This window comes from Rhinopithecus bieti, unplaced genomic scaffold (assembly GCF_001698545.2).
Source record: "Rhinopithecus bieti isolate Rb0 unplaced genomic scaffold, ASM169854v2 scaffold_4553, whole genome shotgun sequence".
Classification (NCBI taxonomy): Eukaryota; Metazoa; Chordata; class Mammalia; order Primates; family Cercopithecidae; genus Rhinopithecus; species Rhinopithecus bieti.
This window is the reverse complement of record NW_016804694.1, coordinates 5,966,431-5,993,935: the sequence shown is the minus strand read 5'-3', so window position 1 is coordinate 5,993,935 and position 27,505 is coordinate 5,966,431. Positions and strand designations below refer to the sequence as shown.

The 27,505-nt window shown below is 39.7% G+C and overlaps 1 protein-coding gene across 6 annotated transcripts; it reads right to left on the bottom strand.

Annotated features, from left to right (window-relative positions):
• Positions 1–457: 457 nt before the first annotated feature.
• NFYA (nuclear transcription factor Y subunit alpha) lies at positions 458–27,430 on the bottom strand. 6 transcript variants are annotated; one of them, XM_017870179.1, is made up of 10 exons: positions 27,307–27,430; positions 21,258–21,393; positions 19,511–19,597; positions 16,532–16,678; positions 11,000–11,131; positions 10,401–10,506; positions 8,983–9,131; positions 7,583–7,756; positions 6,167–6,268; positions 458–3,203 (listed from the first exon to the last, which is right to left on the bottom strand). In XM_017870179.1, exons 2-10 carry the CDS (start codon positions 21,330–21,332, stop codon positions 3,150–3,152), a joined length of 1,026 nt encoding a protein of 341 aa, XP_017725668.1. In that variant the 5' UTR covers positions 21,333–21,393; positions 27,307–27,430; the 3' UTR covers positions 458–3,149. The 6 variants fall into 6 exon arrangements, with proteins under 6 accessions (XP_017725668.1, XP_017725665.1, XP_017725667.1 ...); XM_017870176.1 differs by having other exon boundaries at positions 8,983–9,149; positions 27,307–27,428; XM_017870178.1 differs by having other exon boundaries at positions 8,983–9,149; positions 19,511–19,594; positions 27,307–27,428.
• Between the last annotated feature and the right edge of the window lie 75 nt (positions 27,431–27,505).

The following is a 27,505-nucleotide window of genomic DNA, read 5'->3' as shown; positions in this document are numbered from 1 at the left end:
TGTGGTGAGTTTCTCCTCTTATCTGCCAGGGCAGGTCTCCTGCTCTCATCATGAATGCTACCTGGGGCTGTTTGTCTCTCGTTTGTGACAATGGCATATCGGAGGCTTCTAGTCTTTATTGTTTAGATTCCCAGCGACCGTAAGGTAAAATAGTAACAAGGTGAGCATGCTGTGGATTTTTAACCATCAGAAAAGTACTTTTGTTTTGGTCTTCTGCCAAAACAAAATCTAACAAAATGTAAAAAGTACATCTTCACTACCTGTAATTCTACAATACTTAATCAAGGCTGTTTTTGTGATAAGGGCTAATTTTCATCACATTTTGATAAACACTTTCAGTAGTAGCATCAAATGTATGATCAGCCTGCAGGGGTGACAGAAAGTATCTCTTCAACAGGGTGGAAGGGCCAAAAGGGAAGAAATTAAGGGGAGATAAAGCTAAGGGGCCCAGACATTACAAGTTTGATACTGTTTACAGAGACACCATCCATGCAGACATGTCTTGTCGGCAGAGGTCACAATTTCAACATTGGAAACACAACCTAGAACCCAGGAGTTGTAGATTCCCCAAAAGTCACATTACTTTTCGGTTATTTTTATAAATTTATTTTAAAAAATAACAATTGCAATGACATTAATGATCGATCACCTGTACACCCCATACTGCTAGGGGAAAAACCTTCGATATAGTTGAGTCCCAAAGAAAAATCAAGACATTATTACCAGGCACCCTATAGCCACAAAATGCTCTGTTGGTCCAGTGGCATCGACACTGACATGTTCAATGTACCAGTGCAGTTAAAATATATACACTTTAAATTATCCTGCAAAAAAAAAAAGCACTCAAGTTGCATAACTAGGCATTAAACCAATTATCCATTCATCCATTCACTCTTTCTCCATCTGTGAAGTCATCACTACAGTCACAAATAAAAATGAATAAAAGAACTAGAATCAAAGAAAAAATCCAAATGTCAATACCCTGCCCCAACTTTGTGGGCTACTATGGTGTGCTAAAGTGACCACAAGAAAAGGGTCATGAGCTATTTGAAATGCAATGACAGAATGACAACTGAAGCATTTCAAACAAAATTCAAACTCATCCCCCACAAATAAAAAATTCAGCAACAAGGTTGGCATTACTATGTACAAACTTACAGACACAAATAAATAGCATCTTCTAACTGTTGGCGGCTTAAGCACTCAGAGTTAGATCTCAATAATTTCTTTCTGAACTCTGCATCTTAGTCTCCTAAATTAACCAAGGAATATAAATTCCTCATTGTTAGTAATCTATCCTCTGAAAAACTTGGGACTTACTGAATAACATTAATATCCCAAACTCTTGTAGAGAGCCAGAAGTTTCTAGTGAGCTTACCAAAGGATCAGCCCTTGACATCTGGAAGCCAGGACAGATTACCAGATTCCTGGGACTAGGAAGATTTCACTTCCTGTTTCCTTTGCATAGCTCTGTACCTCCATTTCTATCATTACAGTGATCTCTCTGTGGTGTTTTTAGAGGGCTTAATTTCTATCTTAATACAGTTAAGCTGAAGTCAAAGAACCAATTTTTATTCTTGGTATTTGACCACCAATGTTCCTCAGAATTATTGGGTTTTCCTTGTTTCCAGAGAAGGCAGCCAACTCTTCTGAAATATCATCTTAGTTCTCTCAGGGTTCAACATCTAAAAGAGAAATAGAATTCTGAGGCACAACCCATTCTGGGAACAGTGGCCCAGTTCCTGATCCTGCAGGCATGTTTCTTTCTAGTCTGCAGTTTATTCTCACAGTACGGATGCAATGAGAAAATCTTTCTGCACAAGGCCTATGGAGAAAACATGAAAACTGGCACCAAAGAATCAGCTGCCATGGGAAGAATGAAAATGCTCGTTTTCTAGGGCCAGCATTGTGCTGCGGGAGTGAAGCCAACATCCACCTCAAGCTTTAGTGGGTAACTTAGACTCTGTTCAGGACAGCGTGACTGATCAGTGCTTTCCAGAAATTGCCAAGGACCAAATCTCAGGCTTCTTCCTTTCAGTGCTTGTTAAAGGTTCTAGAGTGTGAATTACTCTCTTCATCTTAATGATCCACTCCAGGTATCCATCCACTGGAGAATCGTGCTCTATGATAACGTATGGGTGTACATGCTCTCTCTCCCTCTCTCCCCCCCGCCCCACTCTCTCCTCCTAGGATGAAACACATGAACCTTTCAGTTCCCCAAATGCTGTCACAAAGTCTATGACTGAAAATCTCTAGTTTGGCTCTCCCTTTAGGAGTACTACAAATGTCCTCAGTGCTTCGGCAAAGAAATTGTTGAATAGTCTTGTTCTCTACTTAGGAAAGGCAGTTTCAAGGTTCAATATCCTCTACATTGTCTTAGAAGTAGCCACAGCAAGTACGATGGTCCAGATGACCAGTCAACAGAGGGACAAGCAGGCCACAACTTTTCAAAGCTAGAAAAAGAGATTCAGCAATGTATATTTTTAGTGCTTGAGTCTTTTATCATTCTATCCCCAGAGTTAGCTTTTTCTTGGCTAGAGTCCAGAAATACCAATCTACCATCTGGGCAGACAGGAATTCTTATTATTACCACAGATTAGAAGAATGTATCTCAGAAATTTATTGTTTCCATATCACAAGATAGAACTTCCTTGCTTGGAAGCCATCTCTGAATACAAAGCGTCCATTCAGTTAGTCAGTGTGAGATTCCCCCACCAGAGGGATAAATACTGTCTAGATTCCATGGGAAGGAGTGGGCTGCTGCTTTCCTGATTGCAGTTTTGGTTGAGAAGGTTGTTTTTCCCTGCTGAGATGGCTGGCTCACTTCACCAGTCAACATAAGTGCTTTGTGTACTGCTGGGGTGGCATGTGTCTCCTTGCATCATCCGAATCCATGAAATGTCAGTGTCATCAACAGTCTGAAATAGGTCCTGACTGAAAGAGTAGACAAAGGCTTGCAACTTCAATTTGCCAGGCATTGCTGCAATTGTAATACTGAGCCACTTAGGAAAAACTAAGTGGTTTCCGTCCTGTAGAAAAGGGCAGAATGTGATCGTCAATGTCCCATTGGAAGAGTTGATCAATTTCCTGGAACAGTGAGAAACTGGTGAGAAACATGACATTGATCAGCTCCATCATAAGGCCTGGGGTTAGGACACTCGGATGATCTGTGTCATTGCTTCTTCATCGGCTTGGTTTGGATCCTAGAGACAAAGATGACACGATAATTAAAGTCCTTTGCAAAAGCAACAGGACTGATGGCTCACTACTTATCCTCAAGAGAATACACATAACTTTACCAAGTAAATCAAAGGCTTGTAATACATCTTAAGTCTGCATACATGGCTTAAGTGCAGCCCCATTAGGAAAGAAGAGATAATAAACCTTATTCTTAAAAGAATTTGAAGTCTGGCCTGCGCTCCATGGTGAAACACTCCAGAACTGTTAGTGTATCTCTTTCCTAAGAACCTTGTGTTGTTCTCTATACTTAAGGGTTAAGAGTATTCAGGTGGCTAAGGAAAAGACCCAGAGAAACCATGTCATGCTCTATTTTTGTCACTGTTTTTTGATCATCATTTAAATACTAAGTACTTAGCAGGGCTGGAAAGAATCATTAGAATCTATACACTTTAATGTACTCATTTTACAGATAAATCTGAAGGCCAGATAGGTAAAGTGATTTGCCTGGACTAGGGTCAGGGTCAGAAAGTTAGGAGCCCAGCAAGGGCTAACTCCCAAATCTCCTGACTCCCATTTAATCTTTTTTCCACTAAACTCTATATGCTGTTTCTCACTTAAGACCTACAGTGTTAACACAAGGATAAATCCTTGGAAGCTTTTTGCAACACTCCGCAAGAACCACCTTTAGTTCCCCCATACCAAGGCTCTGAAGCCTTGGTAGGCAGGATCTGAGAAAAAGCTGAAAGACTTCTGGAGACAGAAGACTGGAACTGGGTCTTGAACAATGGGCAAAAACAACTAGCATTTACTGAACTCACCATGCACTAGGTATAGTGCTACATAGATGCCTAATGTGGATTACTGAATGAAATCTCTACAACATTGCTGTAAAGTATCAACAGTATTCCACTTTACAGATAAAAATAAAGAGGCTGAATTGACCAAGATCATATTGTTAGCACAAAGAATGAGGAGAGTTCCTGGCACAATGCCCTCCTATAGCTGTCAGGCCCACATTCACACACTGTATGAATGAACAGCAATGAGAAAGGAGGGGCTCTCACACTACAGGTGAGGACTAATAGCACTGAAGAGTTGTTAGTGTTCATCTGTGGGGACACCGAGGAAACCTAGTTTGACTGTTGAGAGGGGTGATAAGGCAAAGTTGCTCAGCGTTATACAGAAATAGTTTGAGATTTGATGCAGTTAAGAAATGAGGAACTATTAATAGCATGCATCCTTGACCTGGGGACTGGCAGGTTAAAAAAAAACACTTTAACCATCTGGCAGTACTATATAAGGTCAATTAGAGGAGACCGGAGATTAATTTGATGGATATTGCAATAGTGCAAGTGGAATGTGATGTTAATATAGAATGGAGTATCAGCAAATGGGAGGAATCTATTAATTCAAGAAACACTGATTGCTTGGTTCAGAACTGGATACTAAACCCAACAAATACATCTAAGTCAGTACTTAAATACAACTTACTTAAATAGAACTAAGTCCAATAAATATAACAGAGAACAAAACAATCCTGTATCCTCTATACAACTTGTAGTCTAGTGAAGGAAACAATCTCGAAAAATTCAACAACTTAATTATTATTACACTGTAAAGAAAAGGGCCAAGTGCAATGGTGTGCACTTATAATCCTAGCACTTTGGGAGGCCAAGGCAAGAGGATTGCTTGAGCCTAGGAGTTTGAGACCAGCCTGGGCAACAAAGTGAGACTCCATCTCCACAAAAATTTTAAAACTTAGCTGGGCATGTGGTGCGTGGCTATAGTCCCAGCTACTCGGGAGGCTAAAGTGGGAGGATCACTTGAGCTGGGAGGTCAAGGCTAAAGTGAGCCATAATCACACCATTGCCTCCAAAAAAAGAAAAGAAAAGCTGTTGTAAGAAAATACTGAGAGAGAAGAGACCTACTCTAGATAGGGTATTTAATTAAACCCGGACCTAACAGATGGGGAGATAGCCATGAAAAAGATAGAGCAAAGGGCACACAGACTGAAAATTCTAAGGACAAAGGCCCATGGCAGGAAATAGACCAATGAACAGTAAGCAGCAGCATAGAGACCAAGAAGTAGAAATGAAGTTAGACAGGAGCTGGAGCATGCAAGGCTTTGCTGGGCATAGTAGTAATCACTTTGGATGTCAGTCCAAGTGCAAATGGGAAAAGATAAGCATTGAAGGAGCTTGAGCAGAACAGTGACTTGATAGGATAAACATTTTAAAAAGATGACACTAGGATGTGGAGAGTAGGCTAGAGGGGGACAAGAGTGGAAGAAGGGAAACGAAATTAGGCAGTTATTTTATAAACCTAAGCCAAAGAAGAGAGGATTAGACCAGGCTCACATCAGTTAGAAGGGAAAAAAGTAAACATTCAAATTATATTTGTGATAGGGTAATAAAACTTGCTTAATAAAAATAAAACTTGTTTCTTGAAAATTAAGAAAAGTGTGACTTTCAAGAAAGAATGGATAGTAATAACTGACAAAGATGAAGAGCAAAGAAAGACCACTGGATGAAAAACCTTTAGTTCTCTTTCTATTTGAGACAGGGTCTCACTCTGTCACTCAGGCTGGAGTGCAGTGGTGCCATCTTGGTTCACTGTAGCCTCAACCTCCTGGGCTCAAGTTATCCTTCCATCTCAACCTTCCAAGTAGCTGGGATGACAGGCATGCATCACCAGGCCTGGCTAGTTTTTGTATTTTTTTTGTAGAGATGGAGTTTTGCCATGTTGCCCAGGCTGGTCTTGAAATCCTGGGCTTCCCACTTCAGCCTCCCAAAGTGTTGGGATTATAGGCATGAGCCACCAAGCCTGGCCTAGTGATTTTAAGATTAAAGTGACATAAGATTGCATCTAGTTTAGAGAATGTGAGTAGTCCCAGAGTATGAAAATAGCAAGAGGACACTGCTGAAGTCTTCAACTCAAGTCAATACAAGGTAATAAAGAGAAGAATAAAAGGTATATGTATTCCTACCTGCATATGGGGACTATCCTTTTCCTTTGGAGAGAAAAATCGTCCACCTTCACCACGCTTCCGTGCCATGGCATGACGGTGCCGAGACTCATGCAGGTATTTCTAAAATGAGAAATAAAACCATTTAACTATTAATACTATCCAGAACCAGCACAGTTATCTAGTGCACAAATTCCATTCTCTAAAGTTTAAGACAGCTGGGATCAAAGCCACAAGGGACAATTATGACTTAGAATGATGATGAAAGCTTTGGAGAAAACACCTAGTAAGTAAGATAGCTAACCATATATAACTAGTAAGAATGTAAGAATGTGAATGCTTACAGTATGAATTTTTTTAAAAAAATAACAGATTACCACCTATACTTCCCAATATACCCTTCCCTCTGCTTTAATAACAGGCCAAATTTCATTTGAGCAAATGAGTGTTCAGTAAAAAGACTTTCCTAGCATTAAAGTTTATTATTATTATTATTTTCTAGAAACAGGGTCTCACTCTGACACCCTTGCTGCTGGACTGCAGTGGCATGATCATGAATCACTGCAGCTTTGAATTCCTGGGCTCATATGATCCTCCTGCCTCATCCTCCCAAGTAGGACTACAGGCATTTGCCACCACACCTGGATGGACTTTCCTAGCCTTATCTGCATGTTAAGTGTGATCAGGTAACTAAATTCTGGCTAGTGAAAGGTACACAACTTCTTGAAAGTTTCCTTGAAAGAAAGGGTACCTGGCCGGGTATGGTGGCTTACACCCATAATCCCGCACTTTGGGAGGCCGAGGCAGGTGGATCACTGGAGGTCAGGAGTTCGAGACCAGTCTGGCCAACGTGGTGAAACCCCACCTCTACTAAAAATACAAAAATAAGCTAGGCGTGGTGGCACACACCTGTAATCCCAGCTACTCGGGAGGCCGAGGCAGGATAATCACTTGAACCTGGAAGGAAGGTTGCAGTCAGCTGAGATTGTGCCACCGCACTTCGGCCTGGGTGACAGAGCAAGCCTCAGTCTCAGGAGAAAAAAAAAAAGAAAGAAAGGGTACCTTTCTTGTTCCCTTTCTTCCTAGGCTGGAGTCTAAGCAGGAATCTTGGACTATGAACAGCACACTAGCAATATTAAAGCAGTGAAACAGGTCTTGAGAACTGTGAAAATGTGCTACCAGTCCAGGATAATTTATCTCTGGACTACTTTTATGTATGAAAAGGAATAACATCTTATTTAAGTCACTGTTTGTTTTCGTTATTATAACTGCAGCTGCATACAGTAATAACAAATGCTAACTCTTAGGAAAGAGATAACAAGTATCTAACATCAATTTTTTGGAAGGTACATGAGAAAACAAGCCATATAAAAGATAATTTCAAAAGCAGAACCCTGCTATTCTGCTCTCCTATATCCTTCCCAATGTTATACACACCCTTCTCTCCTTTGGAATTTTCCCTTCTGCCTCTAGTTTAGCCCGGGCTTGCCTCCTCTTAAGAATACGGTGGTATTGTTTGGCATTCACGTAGAGAGGCTCTTCTTCAAGCATCTCTGCTCCAGGTAGAGGGATTCTTTGGATAGCAGGCACAGAGCCAGCCCCAGGAACCATCTGTGTGAACAGGAAACCAGAGCTTATTGGTGGCATGAAGTATGGACATAGAGTTTCTTGGTTTCTCTTCATCCATTTTTTTCTAAATGCCACAAAAAGTAATTTGTATAGGGTACTTGGGTAAATGCAGATCCCTGGAGAAATTTATGCTAAAGATCTGCACTTTAAACAAACACCCCACCCAGATGACTGTGTCATAGGAGGTTCAGGTGCCACTCTGAGAAACTATATAAGCATGCCCTAATTCACGTCTACCCATGGCTGTAGATATTTCCGCTGCCATCTAATGGTCAGGAACAGTAGTCGTAAGACAAAAAAACAGCACAAAAATAGATGAGACTAAGTGCTACTAAATGCCTATATTTATAAAAATAATTTAATGGTTAACTTATAATTCAATCCTAATTTTTCTTAAAAAACATCAAAACACTGTACTAAATGTACGTGAAAACAAGTAACAAGAGTCCTGTACCCCACAGCTCTTTCCCAGATACAACTGCTTTGAATAACTATATTGAATCTTTTATAAAAATTATTTATTTATCATTTAGTTCGTAGAAACAAGGTCTCTGTTTGTTGCTGAGGCTGAGCTCAAACTCCTGGACTTAAGCCATCCTCCTGGATTAGCCTCCCGAGTAGCTAGGACTACACGTGCATGCCACTGAGCCAGGCTTGCTTCTGTTTCTTTTCATAGCTTCCTCCACCTCTGTGCAGACTTCTGTTACTCATTCTTAATCTATGCATTTTAACATCCTATTTTGACATATGAGGATTTAGCTTTCACTCACACCACCCAAGTCTTCCTATCTTCCCAATACATTTATATCACACTTTTTTTTTTTTTTGGTTTCTCTATCAATTACAATCTTTCTAATTTTTAGCTTATTTCTTATTTCATCCATCATGGGCAATACTACTTTCTACTTCTCAAAGATTAATATATTATTCCCTTCATTATTTGAATTCTGAAAAGAATTGCATAAAATCACTATTTATCCATTGCTTTATCGCCAGCATCTAGAATAGTCCCTGGTGAATAGTCCCTGGCACACAGTAGGTGCTCAGAATGAATTATGGTTTGTCATAATGTTATTGTAAAAGTAGATTACTGACTGCCTTAAAGATCGATCTCAATCCCAAGAGGTCAACATAATAAATTTTAGGAGGCATCAAGTTGCATGTTCAAGAAAATTTCGAAGACAAAGCTGAAAAATACATTTTCTTACCATGACCATCCCTCCTGAATTGACCACATTGCCTGCCACTGGTAGTGTCACAGTGACAGTCCCTTGCCCACTGCTGGTTGTGTTGGTATTGGCTCCTGTCTGAACAATCTGTGCTCCTGCCAAACTGGCTGCTGGGATAGTGATCATGCCTGAAACAGGGACTGTAACTTTAAGAAAACAAAACATAAAACAAACAAAAAACAGGCACACAGAACAGAAAGAAGGGAACATAGTTAGTCCCTCTTCTATCTGGTACACACTCACTGATCCTGGCAAAACACACTGAAAAACACAAGGGGAGAAAAAGTACTCTCCCACTCTGGCGTGCTATATATAATCCAAGTAATCACAATTCTATTACACAAATATAATCACAATTCTAGAGAGTAATTCTATTAACTCTCTAGGTCCCAGTTTTGAGTAACTCTATCCTTAGCAGTTTTCAAAAGGTGAAAAGGTTTGGCAGTCTCTTCTTCTACAGGTCAGTCTGACTATAGCTGTACCTACTGCTCTTGTACATATGAGCAATCTGCTTCAGAATAGAGATTTTAAAACTTATACTTTGTTTATCTCAAACTGACAATGAGTCAGTTGTAGTATTAAAACTTAAAATTAAACCAAACATTCCAAGTCCCCAGACTATCAACAGCAGCACTTCAGGATTTGTTCACCATTCTGTTTGAGCTCTTGCCTGGGCTCAATCCAGTTCAGGGCCTCCCTCGAGTAATACGAGAGCACACAGTGCACTCTCTGGATCTTGTATATTGTAAATTTTCAATCACAAAGTCATGGAATCTAACAAGGATGTCCTTTTTTGATTTCACTATTTGACTAACAAGTGCTTCCAAAAGCCTTCAAGTTCAGTTTGTGCACTCCTCCTCCCAGACCAAACAGATCTCTCTATTATTTATGTTATCTATTCCTAAAACATACTTCCATGAGGGCCCTGCATTGTATTTATTTGTTCACATGTCTCTCCTACTAGACTAGAGGCTCTTTGAGAACTCTTCTAAGTAAAAGTGCCGTATACGTAATAGTCATTTAAAGTAATGGAGTGACCCAGAAAAAAACATAAGCAGCAACAGCACTCTAAAGTCAACTTGATTTTTGATCTATTTCTCTCTTTCCCAATAAACTCCCTATTTCTAATCTTCTGTTTAGAAACACTTCTTCCCTAAAAGCTTACACAATCCCTAGATTAGCAACCACTGTAGAAACTGCTACACATGGAATCACTGTTGGTCATGGATGGTGACAAGAAACCAACAATCAATGGAGAGCTAGAGGAAATCTTTTTTTTTTTTTGTCCAAAAAATATGTGGTGTCAAGTTCACCACTCAAATTCTAAAGGTATCAGTTGCCTAAGGGACAAAAAAGTTGCCCCAAGAAGTCCTAGGGAAACTTATGGGTACACTTACCTTGCTGGAGAATGGTGCCATCTGCATTAACTGGCTGATAGACAATGGTCTGCCCTTCAGCAGTCTGTGCCACTTGCTGTCCCTGGACAGCAATCTGCTGCTGTGTCTGGAGGAAATAAATAACGACACAATTCAATAGATCCCAAAGATACTAACGAAGAACCATGTAGTCCTTAAAAAAAAAAAAAATTATTTTTTTGAGATGGAGTCTCACTCTGTCGCCAGGCTGGAGTGCAGTGGCACAATCTCGGCTCACTGCAACCTCCGCCTCCTGGGTTCAAGTGATTCTCCTGCCTCAGCCTCCTGAGTAGTTAGGATTACATAGCATGTGCCACCATGCCCAGCTAATTTTTGTATTTTTACGGGGTTTCACCATGTTGGCCAGGATGTCCTCGATCTCTTGACCTTGTGATTAGCCTGCCTTGGCCTCTCAAAGTGTTGGCATTACGGGTGTGAGCCACCATGCCTGGCCAAAAATATATTTTTTTATGGTTTTCATCCCCTTTTCTACTATACATGCTATACATGGAATATCTGACTCAGTTATCTGACTCTTCCAAATCAGTTGTGCTCCTGTGTGACAGAGCTAGTGGAATTACCTGAGTCTGGCCAGCAGTGACGGCCGTCTGGGGCTGCTGGATGATGATCTGCTGTGTCTGGCCCTGCTGGCCCTGCACCTGCACAGCCTGTCCACCCTGGATCTGGATCTGTCCAGGTGGGACCAACTGTATCTGCAGAAAAGAACATAAAAAAGGATTGTACTCTACTGACACTGGTCTCCTTTGGTCCTGAGAGTTATCCACATTTCTCTAGAAAGCAGAAAATGTTCTGAAGAGGAAAAAAGAAGTCCTGCTCTGCCCTCCATTATGAAGTAGAGACAACTTATTTTCCATTTATGAAACAATCAAGGAATTTTGAACACTGTCTGGATACCTGATATTAAGAAATCAATCTCAGTTTTTATAAAAGATAGCAGTGGTATAATCATATATATTGAAAAGCATGTATATTTAAAATACACTCTGGGCCGGGCGTGGTGTGGCTCACGCCTGTAATCCCTGCACTTTGGGAGGCCGAGGTGGATGGATCACTTGAGGTCAGGAGTTTGAGACCAGCCTGGCCAACACGGTGAAACCCTGTCTCTACTAAAAATACAAAAATTAGCTGGGCACGGTGGTGCATGCCTGTAATCCCAGCTACTTGGGAGACTGAGGCAGGAGAATCACTTGAACTGGAGGCGGAGGTTGCAGTGAGCCGAGATCATACCACTGCACTATAGCCTGGACGACAGAGTGAGATTCCGTCTCAAAAAAAAAAATAAAAAAATAAAATATACTCTAAAGTGCTTTATTATTATTTTTTTAACATTGCCATTTTGGTGAATAATGAAGTACTTTTTTACAGAGGAAATAATATATATATTAAAAATGTTGACAGCCAGGCACAATGGCTCATGCCCGTAATCCCAGCACTTTAGGAGGCTGAAGTGAGCAGATTAAGTCAGGAGTTCAAGACCAGCCTGGGCAATATGGCAAAACCCTGTATCTACTGAAAAATACAAAAATTATCCAGGCATGGTAGGACATGCCCGCAGTCCCAGCTACTTGGGGAACTGAGGTGGGAGGATCATTTGAGCCTGGGAGGCAGAGGTTGCAGTGAGTCAAGATCTGCACCACTGTACTCCAGCCTGGGCAACAGAGCGAGTACCTGTCTCAAAAAAAACAAACAAAGAAAAAACCCAAAATGTATTCTACCCTAGTCAAATGTGACGACTGCAGCCCAGGACACCACCTTGACAAGGGGCTTGAGAGGACCTTGAAAGAATCCAACAAAGCTATGTCAGGATTCCTAACTCACAGAAACTATCAAATAAACTTTTTTTTTTTTTTTTTTTTTTTTTGAGACGGGGTATCGCTCTGTCGCCCAGGCTGGAGTGCAGTGGTGTGATCTCGGCTCACTGCAAGCTCCGCCTCCCGGGTTCACGCCATTCTCCTGCCTCAGCCTCCCAAGTAGCTGGGACTACAGGCGCCTGCCACCATGGCTGGCTAATTTTTTTTTTTTTGTATTTTTAGTAGAGACGGGGTTTCACCGTGTTAGCCAGGATGGTCTCGATCTCCTGACCTCGTGATCCACCTGCCTCACCAAATGTTGTTTTAAGCTGCTAACTTCTAGGATAATTTGTTATACAGTAATAGATAATTAAGGCAGTGTGACACATTATATTCCTCCTATTAGTTTCCAATAACCTCACCAATACTTACTACTGTCATTAATGTTTATCAAATTTTTGTTGATTTAATTTGTATCTCCTATTTGGTCCTAGGATTGGATAGCTAAACCTTAGAAAGCAATTATGGAAAGCAAGGGATCATGTGCTATCCAAATCTATCTTCTTTCTTTTTTTAATGGCTATAGCCACTTTATTAGGAGTATTATCAAAACCTGACAAGAATCTCGAAAATATTTCTCTAAAATTTGGAACTAAAAAACTGCAATACAACCCTTTAAATGTTGGGTGTACAAAAGCCTATTTTCATATAACTAGTGGATACATTTTTTTTTTTAAGCACAAAAGAGAAAGCAGTGAGGAGAGCCCCAGAGTTCAACATTTCTAGTATTTTATATTCAAGAATACCTCCTCAACTTAAAAGCCAGAATGCATGGCTACTACTAAGTAACCTTCTCTTTACCTCTTTGACCATTAATTCCATCAACAAACTTTTTTTGAGCATTGCTTCAACAGAGATGGCAGTTTGGAAGGAGGATACTTTCAGAAAGCTAGATTTTTATAGCCAGGTCACTTTCCATCCATAATTTCAACTTGGGACCACCTTGGTCTGGAAAGAAGCACATGCCTAGAATCTTAAGTTATCACAAAGTCTACCAGCTGATAGGAAAAAGGACTACTGATGGAAGGAAGGTGAAAAAAACAGGTCAATGGGTTCCATGTCTTAGAGACATTCATGGATCCTATTTTGTTAGGGGATAGATTGCCTAGGTTTTCTTAATTATTTTTTCCAAATACTTAGCTAATCGGCATTTAAAAAGTATTGGCAAATAACTAAACAAGTTTATCTGGTTATGTGAACCAACTTCATTTCTAAGTTTATATTGGCTATTAGGATTTCCTCTATCTATTCATATTCTTTGTCCATTTTTCTACTTTTGTATAAATACATAAAAGTTATTTATACATATTCTGAATACAAACTCAGTTATATGTATTAAAAATATCTTTTCCAAGTTTTCACCTTGTTTACTTTTATTTGATGTATTTCAATGCATATTATGTTTTAAAATAGTCAATTTGTTTTAAAAAATCCTTCTCTGTAGCATAAAATTCTCTTATAATTTTCTTTTGAATTTTCCAAGTTTACTTTCCTAAAATTAGATCTTTAATCCACCTAGCAAATATTTTTTAAAATACAGTGTGAAGTAGAAATCAATTTCTTTTCTGTATCATTCTTCAGCCATTTCTTCACTGATATGTTTATACCACTTTTATTATATGCCAACTTCCAATATTCTTCTATTTCTTGGCTCTCTCTCTGGCTCTAGTGTCTTTCTCAGGCCAAGGATTTTAATCTAAAATTATATGCAGAATTTTTCATGAGACTGGACATCTGTACTTTTTCTTAGAGGGTGCAAGCTTTACTAGGATTCTAAAATAGAGAATACAAATCAAAAAAGGTTAAGAAGTACTCTTCTTTAAAAAGTGGCTACTCAAAGAACACTAATGAGGGAAAAAAAAAAAAACTCCTATACAAAGGGGAGTAAAGCCTTAAGCATTATAAGGGAGGCTATGGAATCTCACCTAGAGAGCTTTACTTATGTAACAGAATATATTTTTTTCAGCTTGGTTAGTTATAGCTCTATTGGAAGCAGGGAAATAACTCTTTGAAGGTTCCTTATAGCAAAATAAAATCCCATAAAAATCACAGAATTTAGAGCTAGAATGAACCTTAGATATCATCTCATATAAAGTTTATTTTTAGATGAGCAAACCAACAATTAAATAACTTGGCCAAGATCAGAAAGCTTATTTAATGGCAGGCCTGGTAATGAAAGCTGGATCACTACACTCACAGTATACTGATCCTAACAATACCACACTGTCTCTACTCAACAGTGGAGAAGGCACAACAAGCAGGGCTGGAGAGGAAGCAAAGAGAGAACAGAAAGGATATAGCAATAGGGAATTGAGGAAAGCACATGTTGAAAAGATATTTAAAGCCTCATATATTTATGCAAGGAGAAATGTGAAAACTATTTTTAATCCCAAGTACAATTCTGTCTTGGCAAAAATATGCCAATGGGCTCAAATATGCCCTTACCCTTTACCCAAGCAATCCCCAATCCAAAGAAATTATCCTGAGAATTCAGTTGAAAAATAAAACTATTGTGCCCAAATATGTTTACCTACAAAAGCAAATGAAAACCAAAATCCTTAACTATATTTTATAAATTAGAAATTCTGATTCATCAAGGTGACTGAACATTATGAAAGGATTAAAAAAAAAAAAAAAAAAAAAAAAAAAACAATGAAAACACAACCCCATATGCATGGTACAGTTATGCCCAAAATTATGCATGAAAACACAAGAGAATACACAAAAGTACAAGTTTGATTTATGAGCAGTGTGATCATGGCTGCTTTTTTCAACTTAAAATTCCTTCAGAAAACTAAGACATTACTATGACTGTTATAACTGTTGAAACAATACAAAGATTTAGATAGAATAACTAATAGTTCTCTCATACTCCCTTTTACATGACTATAAACATATACTCATGAGGGGTTGGTTATGAATTACAAAGATGAGATCACACTATTTCTCTGCAAATTATTTTCACTAAAAATATGTCAGTATTAACCCACCCCAAGTCAACAGTTCATTTCTTTTAACGATGATGTAATATTCCATGTGAATATATTATGATTTATTCCAACCATTTCCTTATTCTTATTAATGGACACTCAGATTACAATTTTATTTTTTGCTAGTACAATGCTATGAAAAGTGTCTCTGTAATTTCTCCCTACTATTGATGCTTTTCTTCCTATAGGACAGATTCTCAGAAGTGGGACTGCTAGCTCAAATATTCATTGTATTTAACAGATAGTGAGGTGCCTTTCCAAAATAATTCCACAGTTTGAAATTACCAAAATAATGATAATTCTTTTTCTCCACATCCATCCTAGCAGTGGATATAATGATTTTTTGATTTTTTTTGCCATCTTGATGAGAAATACCTAATTTAAAAATTTGATACCAGAGTTGTATGTAACATTTCTACATATTTCTACATATTTCTGTTAATCTCTTCTTTTTTTCTTTTCTTTTCTTTTTTTTTTTTTGAAACAGAGTCTTGCTGTGGTGCCCAGCCTGGAGTGCAGTGGCACAATCTTGGCTTACTGCAACCTCCGCCTCCCGGGTTCAAGAGATCTCATGCCCAAAACCCCCAAGTATCTGGGATTACAGGCACCTGCCACCACGCCCAGGTAATTTTTGTATTTTTAGTAGAGATGGGTTTTTGTCATGTTGGCCAGGCTGGTCTTGAACTCCTGGCCTCAAGTGATCCACCTGTCTCAGCCTGTCTCCCCAAGTGCTGGGATTACAGGCGTGAGCCACTGTGCCTGGTCTTCCTTTAATCTCTTCTACATCTTTGCTTACTTTTGTTTTCTGTTTCTCAATCAGTCTTTCAACTGGATTTACCTGTTTTATTGGTCTGCTTAAATAATCTAGGTTTTATATATCCTTTCTATATGCCAGTTTTCTACTTAATAAATTTGGACCCACTTTTTGCTCATTTTGTTATTTTTCTAACTTTCTAAATATTCATTTTGTTTCTTTTAAAATAAAATACACTATAAACTAGATTCTAACCTCTTTATATATTTTACAGCAATTCAAGATCATGTCTAATATCTTGGTCTTTACTGGAGCTGTCCAATTTCTGCATAATTCTAGTTTATATCACTGGTACTATAAAGGCAGAAAATCAACTGAATGCAAAATGTGGGTTAGGAAGCAGTTAAATGCATTATCAATTATCAAACAGTTTGTAATAATCTATTCTTTGAAACCTCTCCTCTGATATACTGCTCAACATTTTTAAATACTGCTCACCTGCTGCAAACCCTGTGTTCCAGAAACAGGTACTTGCATGATAGTTTGACCTTGTCCACCAGGGACAGCCTGGACCATGATGGGTTGGCCAGTTGATGTGATTAGCTGGCCTCCACTGACCTGCACCATTAATGGCTGCCCTTGGACCTAGAATGAAATAAAATAAAAACAATGAAATAACATAAGACACAAAATGGTTTTTACCAAAAGACAATCACTGGAACTATTCTGCTGTCTTGCTAGAAAAGGAAAAGGTAGAAAAGACTAAGAAAATATATGTCTTAAGTCCTCAAGTTATCTTTAAATATCTATGATACCTGTTACTAAATGCCAAGCTCAATACTTTAAGATCAGACATAATGGAGAATATCCAGAGTCTTTGAGAAGTCTCAATAGATATAAGGCATTTGTCACCAAACACGGGCTAAATCCATGACAAACATTTAATCATAATGGCAAGGTTAGTTGCCTGTTTAAACCAATCCAGGGATGGTCTCTGTGAAGGCTGGAGAGGAGGCAGTGAGAGGGAAAGGTGATGGTGGTGATGGTGGTTGAGTACAAATCCTAAATAAAGTGAAGAAGGTAAATCAAACTGTACCCAGCAATGACTCCAGGAAGCTGGGTAGCAAGCAGCTCTGGAAGCTTATGTAGAGGATGACCCTTTTCTCCCTATAGTCTCTCAAGCTAAAATGAAATATCAAATATATACCTTTACCCTGCTCATTTTACTCTGAATTCTAGATATGTGCGTTGTTTAAAGAGCTCACTACTAAAGATTTCTTAAAAATACTTTCTGGTCAGTTTGCAGTCTCCATGGTGGAATTCCTCACATTGGCCTCTATAATATCCACATGGTTATTTTAGCTTTATCAGAAGCAACAACAAATATTGAAATTACACAGAGCAGTCAAGTGTACAAATTTCAGCCTCCTATGAGTAAACGGACTACTGTAGGAGCCAGGTCACTACAAGTGCTCTGTCACATCTTAAGTCCCAATACAAAAATACCTAATAGAATGCTTTCTGGAAGTGCTTTAAAAGTGCTTTACAAGTAAACTGGAATGATCCATGGAACAGTCTAAAACTTTCATTTTCAGACTCTATCTTTGACAGAAATTACTTAGAACAGAATATTCATGACTGAAATATTCACACTTAATGAAAGTATGTGCAAGTAACAGCAATTAGTTAAAAGATCATTCTGTCCTAGATGAGTAGGTTAGATAGTGAGGTTCTCCTACAATCACCACCACCACCACCACCACCGCCACCACCACTAATGTATTAAAATCACCAGGAACGCTGAAATCCTAAGTTTTGTTAAACTGTCCATTGAGAGCCTTTACTTTACTTTTTTAAGGACTTTACAGCCTGACTCTCTCATGCTATCTCCTTCCCTTATTTCCCCATTCCTTTTGCTACATCAAATGCTTGCATATTCTGTATCAAGAGAGATTTCTCAGAATACATGCAGCATGAATAACCAAAATAACTATTTAAAATTCTCCCAAAATAATCAGATCCCTAGAGGAAAGGTTTATATTATTTCCATAAAGTGTTTCCACTTATTTTAAATAAAATCTATGTAAGTAGGAAACACAAGTTTTAAGATACAACTATTAATAATTTTCTATCTATTCATCATCTTAATTTCCTCTCCAACTGTTGTGCTATTCGTGCACATGATAAATGATTTGAGACTCCAAAGAGCTCACTGTATTTACAACAGAAAAATGTTACAAAGACACATGCATCAAACAAGAAGCCATACAGTTAAGAGCATGTTACATTCCTATTCCACAAGGGGTTAATGACAATCCAAAATACTGTTTTATATATGAGTAAGATGAAGCAAGCATGAAAAACACTAACAAGCTGTTGGACTGTGAGATTTGAACACAGTTTTGGAGTGCCTACAAGCTCAGTTTCTTTCAGCTTAATTTATTTTCAAAGTTGGTTGTATATCATTACCAAACACTATTGGTGGCAGGGGTAGGGGTGGGACTGAAAGGATAAAGTGAAGTGATAACAATAAGAGGTAGTTATCTGCAGGATGTTTAGCAGCACTAGCAATAAAGTGAGATGCCAGTTCTACATTCTAGATTCTACTTTGAATCATTTCCAATTCAATGGAGGGAAAAAGTAGGGTACCCAAATCTTGCCAATTTTTCAAAAATACAGTCATTTTAATAAAAGTAACCTACAGACACAGAGTAGACTAGTGCTCCTACTCCTATTTCTTATAGGAACTGGTCAAATTAGAACCCAATTTAGGATACTTAACTTAGCCATATACAATGCTAAAGAACTGTATTGATTAACCAAGAATTATCACAGTGGCTTTAATACCTAAGACTTACAGAAAGCATATCCTGCTTCTGCCTAACCAAGAGGTATCTGGGGCAATCTTTGCAGATCTAGTAATAAGACAGGTCACTATTTCCCCAGGAAAGGTAGTGGAAACAATAGCAGTTAACAAGAGATTAACAAGACACAGCGCTTAGATAAACCTTGCCAAGTGTAATGATTATTTTTCAGTTGAGTTGCCCCTTGAATAAAAATAAAGCACAGCCTAGCCTAGCTTATGTGTGTCTATACATGTATATATTTCCTTCTCCATTATAATGCAAATACACATTTTTACCATGCAATTAATTGGATCAGAGTTTGAGCCCTGAATAAATTCTAATGTCACTTACAAGAATTTCTTCCTGTCACTTACACCATTTCTTTTCCAGGCATTCTCAAAGAAACACGCTAGTCAAATCCAATTCTCAGAAAGTTGATACGGGGTCTCTATATGACTTGGCACAAAACATTAGGAAACTGGCATCTTATAAGCCTCAAAGACAAGTTAGCAGCATCAAAGACATGCAACTGACTTTGCCATTCCTACTGGAGATCCTAACACAAACAGCACCAGACATGAGGAGAGGAGAAGTTCATGCAGTGCTTACAGAGAATCAGAGAGGGTACCACTACCTGGAGGGTCTGGACTTGCTGGCCTGAGGCGGATGCCACCTGGGCCTCAGTCTGCAACTGCACAGCAGTGACACCACCCTGCTGCTGAGAACAGGAACAGGAAGAGCTTGAAATATGTCAGGAAGGAAATGTGTAGTTCAAGACATGAGATCACCTTACCTCTTGGAGGAGAGGGAGGGAAGCCTGAAGGACTTTCAAAATGTACAGACTCCCTATACTGAAGCTGTTTTGTTGAAGGTAGTAGCATTAAAGATATTAGCCCTTTGTCTCCAGAGTGGACCTCAAAATGTGACTCAAAAACTCAAAACAGTTGTCATCATTAACACAAAGATTTGTAATACAATATTTCCCTCCAGAAACAGGAATCTGATACTTCTACTTACACAATTATTTAATGCTCTTTTTATCTCCTCAAATGAGTTCACAAGAAAAAATGATTAGGTTTTAATAGCCCTGAAACTACCATAAAAAATTCTGGGCTTAAATGCAATCACTAAGAAAGGAGAAGTAATCACTATGAACCGAAATCATCTTCATGACGTCAATGCTCTTACGTCCCAAAACTAAGATTCTTTTTTTTTTTTAAACTTTATTTATTTACTTATTTTGAGATGGGGTCTTGCTGTTTTGCCCAGGCTGGTCTTGAATTCCTCGGCTTAAGCCAACCTTCCTGTCTCAGCCTCCAGAGTAGCTGGGATTACAGGCATGCAGCACCATGCCCAGCTTCAAAACTAAGATTATTTCTACCCAACTGGACTGCTTTAAGAGCCATTTCAATGATTCAACCTTATTTTTACATCCACTAATGGCAAATTCTGAAAGAATAAAAACCTACCCTCCAGAGTACTGGTCTGAATGGAGGGCCCTTTGTGGAATCCCTTTCTCTAAAAAGGCAGTTAAAGGAACCTGCCAGAGCCACAGCAGCTGTATGGAAGGGAAAGCTATCAAGGGAGTTTGTCTTTTAATTAAGAGTAGCTCCTTCCTTTGATCATTAGATGGGAACAACTCATCATCAATACTTCCTTTGCTTTCCCTACTACCTTTCTATATTAGCTAAATTCCATTTTGAAAACAAAATATTTCCAAAATACCAATCTTGGCCTAAGGTCAAATAGAAGCATAATAAATTTCTTCTAGGGGTGGGAAAAAAGTGAAATTTTACTATAATAAACCCAAGCATAAAGCATCAAAAAATTTAACCTGTGTATAAATTCAAGAAAGCAATCTATTAATTAGGAATAAACCAGCAGCAGGGAATTCCTTTCTAATATGTGCTTATGCATAAGAATGACTGTCTAAGTATTATCCTAATGTTAAACCAGAGCTTTTCTGAATAAAAAATGTGGCAGACCAAATCAAAGAACAGAAGATTTATTGGAAGCTATGTTGGTTTGTCTGTTGTGGCCAAAGCCTTACTAAATCACAAGTTAGCTCAAACAAGAAGAGAAAAGACCAAATAGAATCCAGAAAAATTTAAAAGTCCAAATTTCCATCTGAAAACCAGACTAGATGTTTTTACTTATAATGAGATAAAAGAGGCAATTTACTATAACCAGGCACCCATGAAGAGTAGATTCTAAGTGGTCATGGGCTAGACATGGCATTTCAGCACAAGCCATCAGACCCAATATTTCACAAGATCTGGTACCTTTCAAATAATTCCCCAGGGAAATAGACCAACCAATTGAGTGGTGCTGTTATCAGTTTCATTGCTGTGATGTTTAAAGCAGTTTTACTTCCATACCTGCTGCTGAATCTGTCCTGCCTGGACAACAATCTGCTCTGTTGAACTATTGCTGTTTGCTGTATACTGCTCCATGGTCCCTCCAAGTGAGATTCCTGTCCGCTCTGGAGATCCTAGAAGGCTGTGAGGTACGCTCCTATTAGAAAGGTGGGGAAAGAAACTAAAGTGAGACTGTCAATAAAGGCCTTACCAGACAATTAACCTGGATAATTTATCACTGTACTTTATTTGCAAGAAAACAGGATAAGAGAATAGGAAATGCTTATATTCAGTATCATTTTTAACTAGGATTATATGGCACAATCATAACATAATGTTATTTTCACGTTTCTAAAATGCTTTCAGTCATTTCTTATTGACAACCTTACCTTTCAATACTGTCAGAGCAATACGTGCACCTTAGAGATACTCATTAAGCTGCAACATCACTTTGATACAAGGCCTACGTAACACTGATTTTCAGGTTTGCACATATACTTTAGAGAATAAAGCTTCTTTAAAGTTGTAACACATAATTGCTTCCCACCAAACAAGTTACTCAGGTCCACTACATATGGCAGCCAAATTTACCCTTCTCATAAAGAGTTGAAGATCCGCTTTCAAAAATAAGGATACAAATAGATAAACTGAATAACTGCGAACCTTATTAAAGACTTCATTAAACAATTAAAATGATATAAATTAGCAATGGGTAATTCATCTTGGAAATATGGGAGGGAGGACAGATATATAAACAAAAATGTAGATAGGTCTTTCTGATTATTTTTCAGTAGGCCCTCATAAATTCCAACATCTGAATAATAAAATGACGCGGCCTAACTGAGCTGCTCATTATAGTGGCAAAGTAGAGTACCACTCTCCATAAGTCCACACATGCTGGTGGAATTCATCATTTGCAAGGTGTCTCAAGACAGTCTGAAAGAAGAAATCAAAATATGTGCAAGTATATGTCCAACTATTTAGAAAGAAGTGTACTGATATCTAAAATTTACTTTGAAATGCATCAAAAAATGGATGAATGGGTGGAGAAGTATCTGGTAAGGCAATTATAGTAAGATGTTAATAATAGACCCTAACTGGCAGGTATACAGGTGTTTATTTTCAAATTTCTTTGATTTCACTGCACACTTGAAAATTCTTATTTTCAAAATAAGAATTTTGGGAAATTCTTATTTCCCAAATGAATGTTGGAATGTTGGGAAAATATAACAAAATTTAATCAAAATAAAATCAATCAACCCCATTACTCATAATCAAAATGGATACAATATAAGAATCTATGAGCCATAAATAACAGGCTATGTTATCACATCAAGAGGACTTGCGGCCATATGGTTCTCCAAAGCACTGCCCTTGATCTAAGGGAATGCTCACTAGGTAAATTTCTAGCTATAATTTGGATTTACATATAGATTGGCCAACAGGGAGCAAATATAATCAGCAACATGAACAACTGGTTTTCTGATTTTTACACCAGTCTCTTTGGAATTGATTGACTAAGTCTGCCCCTCAGAGATTCTGGGTATAGAATAGAAAATCAGGTTTTCAGCCAGACTGTGAATCTGTTAGGGACACTAACAGCCTTCCCTAAATTCTATCTTGTCTCTAATACACAATACATTTATGTCTGTAAACTAATGAAATTAAGGTTATGATGTAAAAGAATATATACACAATTCCATTTATATAAAATCTCCAAAAGACATCAGTAATCTAGAGACAGAAAATAGATCAGTGGTTCCTTGGGAGTGGAGAATACAGGGAGACAGGAAAGAGGGAGGTTGACTGGCATGGAGCCTTAGGAGTATTGTAGGATGATGAAAATGTTTTATATCTTCATTGTGGTAGCGGTTGCACAGGTGTACAAATTTGTCAAAACTCATCAAAATGCACACTTAAAATTATTATACTTTGTATCTAAACTATGTCTCAATACATTTATTTTAAAAATAAGGATCATGAAAGGAATGTCTTTTAAGTTTCAACGCCTCCCCAACTCCAAATTTCCTTCTTATATGAGATTTTTTCTTTGACTAATATCCAGAAGTTTACATCTTTACAAGACTAAAATATAACTTGAAGCACATGATAATGACTAATAGATGTAACATATTTTCTTCTTAACTAGTTTATCCTGGTAATATAAATGAACCAATTTAGCAATATTTAAATCTATACTTCGAAGAGTATAAAGATTTGAAGAGCAGCTTCAAATCTGGCAGCAATTCTCTCTCACATTAATGACAGTGATTTAGTCTGTATCATGATATTGATACTATTAATGGTTAATGCTATAAGCAACTGGCTTCAGTAAAGTTGTATGTTCCTACTACTGCGAGATTCAGTTAGCAAGACTGCAATACAATTCGATAGTCTTTCCCAAAGTGCCTCTTTGCCCAAGATTATGACAAACTTAAGTTAGCCAGATTTAGTCTGTCTAGCTCTTGCTCTTAACACAAAGTTTTGAATGGTTTTTCCTCAAAGAGAGAGAAATAAGAGTGTTTATTCTGGCTAGCATGAAAATTCTCTTCCTAGTGCATTCTCTTCTCAGTGTAATTCTCTTTGCCCCACTATTCCAAGGTGCAAAAGCTGAAATTTAAACAACCACTCACTAGGAACCCATTCTATGTGGACCTACACACACTCCAAAGCTAAAACCTTCAGAAACTCAACTAGTGTAAGCATATGAAAAGCCCTAGAATAACCACAGCTGATAATCACTACCAGGCAAAGCCTAGAACAGTAGCTTTTTAACTTTTTTGATCACAACCCTTAGTAAGAAACACATTTCATTATCACAACTCAGTGCACACATAATGCATAAAACATAACTGAAACGAGTTTCAAGTATTTACCCTTATACAAGATGCACTTTGTTATTTTCTATTCTTTTTTTTTTTTTCTTTTAAGAGAGGGGGTCTCCCTATGTCACCCAGGCTGGTCTCAAACACCTCAGCTCAAAGGATTCTCCCCACTTGGCCTCCCAAAGTGCTGGGATTACAGGCGTGAGCCATCATCATGCCTGGCAGATATTTCCTATTCTATTATTTTAAAATTCCCAGCATTGGCTCACTCAATTTCTTTCACAACTCAACAAGTGGGTCCTGATACATGTTGGATGAAAGACTAGACTACAACAAAGGGCTGTCCAGCTTCCCCATCATCCTACAGATTTCTGGATTGGAGCTTTCTAATGCACTTCTCTCCACTAACTATATACCATGTGCCAGACACTGTTCGGAAGGTTTTAAAAATAAAAAGAAATCTCTGACGAAGAGTCTAACTTCAAAGTGTCTTTAAGTTTAGTAATGGAGTAAAAACCTATACCGGAATCCTAAGAGATAAAGTGATGCGGGAATTTGGAGGACAGAGATTTGTTCCAGCTGGGGATAAATCAACAAGGCTTAAAAGAAAAGGTACTATTTGAACTTTTTTTTCCTTTGCTATCAGAGGCCTGCAGGATGAACTGGTCTTAAGTGTGAGAAAGATTTAGCTATGTGATGATGTGGAGGAAGGTGAAGTACTACAAATCAACAGAGCATAAAAACAAGAACAGAAACAGTTCAGCATGTGAGTAGCAGACTAAACGGGAAGAAAAGCTTGGGGCCACACTACTGTCTTTCGAAATGTCAGACAAAGAAATTCTTCTGCAGACTGGTGGAAGCTTGAAAGGTACTTAGCAAGAAAGTTACCAGATTAGAATGCCTTTTAGAAAGATGCCAAGCAAAAGTATTTAGTGATTTTGAAGTAACCAGAACATACCTATGTTTAAATACTAAGGTTAAAACATCTATTTCAGGTCAGGACGCAGTAGCTCATGCCTGTAATCCCAAAGTTTTGGGAGACCAAGATGGGAGGATGGCTTGAGCCCAGGAGTTCCAGGTTACAGTGAGCTATGATTGCGCCACTGTATTCCAGCCTGGACGATAGAGGAAAGCCCTGTATCCAAAAGCAAACAAACAAAATTTCCAAAGGCAAATATACATGCTTTTTAGACTATTTAAGCCCTATCATCTCTTCTGCTAATGCGGATAATGTGACAATCAAATGAATTAAGAAAATGATTTAAGCAACAATGAAAAACTCATCCTAAAAAGTGAAAATAAAACCTGTCCCCGAAGTTTCAGTAATGAAAGAGCACTGGAATACGAGTTTTCTGAAACCTACCAGTTGTATAGCATTAAATGTGAATTTAGAAATGGGCACCAGATACTGAAGACCTCTATGTGCCAGGGAATGCACTAGATGATTCACATGAGTAAAAATTTTCCGAGTCCTAGGACAAAAGTCTTCTCTTCTTCCCCAAAGAACTCAGCCACTATCACGGGGCAGAACCCATAAAACAAGTCAGAAACTTGTTTTTCAATCTTATGAAAAAAATGTAGCTCTAGATCCCTTCTACTTGAACCTCCATACAAAATAATAACTGTTTCCAAAATATTCCTTAGCAAGATATACAAGTATTTTACCAACTGGGCCTTTCCGTCCTAAGCTATCACTACCACTGCCCACTTCCCTATCCCATCTTCCTGCCTCAAACAGTGTAATTTGATTCCTCCGCATATGCTTTTCTTCTCTTCAAGCAATGCTCTTCCATCTTTCTTGTGGAAGAATTACCATCATTCTTCAAGGCCAGTCAAAAGTGCGGCGGAGATAAGCCTTTCAGGGAGGCTAGCTCACGCATCGATACGTCACAGCACTGAACTTGGCCCCTTTATAGCACTAACCGTTAGGTATTAACTACCTGTTCACCTGTCAATTTCCATCAGGTAGGCACAGTTCTTATTGACCTCTACGGACTCGCTCCCCAACACATGGATTATACCTGGCATACACTGCTGGATAATTGGTTGCCAACAGCAACCTCTCACCCTAAGGCAAACCCCACAACACTGTTAAAAGCTTCTAAACATCTGCTGAGAAAACGTTAACACAGGATTAGAAAGTGTGTCAGAAAAACATAAACCAAGAGATGAGTGGACTGGGTCAAGCCTGACACAAAGTAACAGAAAGGCGAAAGCAAAAACAAAGGGGGGGAAAAAACGAAACTGTACTACATTTCCAAGGGAGGGAGATTTCACAAAATGAGCAGTGGGTAAGATTAGTAATATGAACAGCAAGTTGTGCAGACTCCGGGAAAAAGAATGCGCAAGGGTATCAATCTTCTAAGAGTGGGGTTCCAGGCACCGAATGGACTAGTCTTACAGCCCGGACAAGAAAGGGAGACCGCTTGGTTGGGCTCCAAGACGGAGGTGTGCGGTCCTGCCACTGCGAACGGGGCGGGGAAGAGAGGAAATGACGAGCCAAAAGGGGTGGTCACGGCGCCGGGCCGGAGACCCGGGCGGAGCGGACTGGGAGGAGGGGCGCAGGGGAGCACGAGGAGTGGGCGAACTAACGGCCCCATCTCCCCACTAGGGAGACAGCGGGGGCGGGCCTGTAGGGCTCCGAGGCGAGGGAGGGCCAGCCCCGTTGCCAGCCGCACTCGGGACCCCGCTGCCGGGGCGCGCACCCTCCCCAGGCCTCCCTCCCGACCTAGAGGGGCTGCAGATAGACCCGGCTCGAGGGGAGCAGAGGGCCCGGGGGAGGCTTCCTGCCCCAAGGGCCGGAGAGTGGAGAGAGCAAGGGCAGGTTTAAGTTTGCGGCCAGAACTACCAGGAGGAAATCGCTGAGGCCCAGGGCGCGCATGTGTCCCCTAGTGTAGGGCCATTCGTGGCCCCGGGCCTGGGGCCTGAGACCCTGGGCCTAAAAATCGGGAAACGGGGACGCATTCCCAACTGATCCTGGCACCCTGCGAGGGTCGGAGCCCCGAGGTGCCTGCTCCCCGGGGCGCCATCCCCGCGCGGGGCGGCCCCTGCAGGCCTCGGCCGGGAGTGCCCCGAGGCGCTCGCCAGCCCCAGGCCGGGACCGCTGGCCGCCCTGCTGGGCTAGGCTCAGCTCGACTCCCCGGGCTCGACGGGCGCCTGGGCCTCTCCTGAGTGGTCAGCGAGACCCGCCAATCGGGGCGCTGGGGCCGGCTCTGGGCCGCTGGATATTGGCTCCTCACACTCACCGTGCCTCGCTCCCCCGGTTCGCTGCCCGCGCTGATTGGCTCCAGTACCGGACTCCGAAACCCAATCAGAGGCTCCAGCCGCCGCCGCCGCCGCCACTGCCGCTGCCTAGCAAAATGGCGAACCCGAACAAAGGGGAATCGGGCCTCCCTCCAACCGCCTCCGCGCAGGCGCCTCTGAGACCACGCCCACTAACTCCAG

Coding starts and splice junctions, on each gene's coding strand:
- NFYA (XM_017870176.1), bottom strand. CDS start 21,332: ATGGAGCAGTATACAGCAAACAGCAATAGTTCAACAGAGCAGATTGTT. Junction 16,679..19,510: donor AAGTCCAGACCCTCCAGGTA/GTGGTACCCTCT, acceptor ATTTCATTCTAG/GTCCAAGGGCAGCCATTAAT. Junction 9,150..10,400: donor TGGCACCATTCTCCAGCAAG/GTAAGTGTACCC, acceptor GTTTTCTTAAAG/TTACAGTCCCTGTTTCAGGC.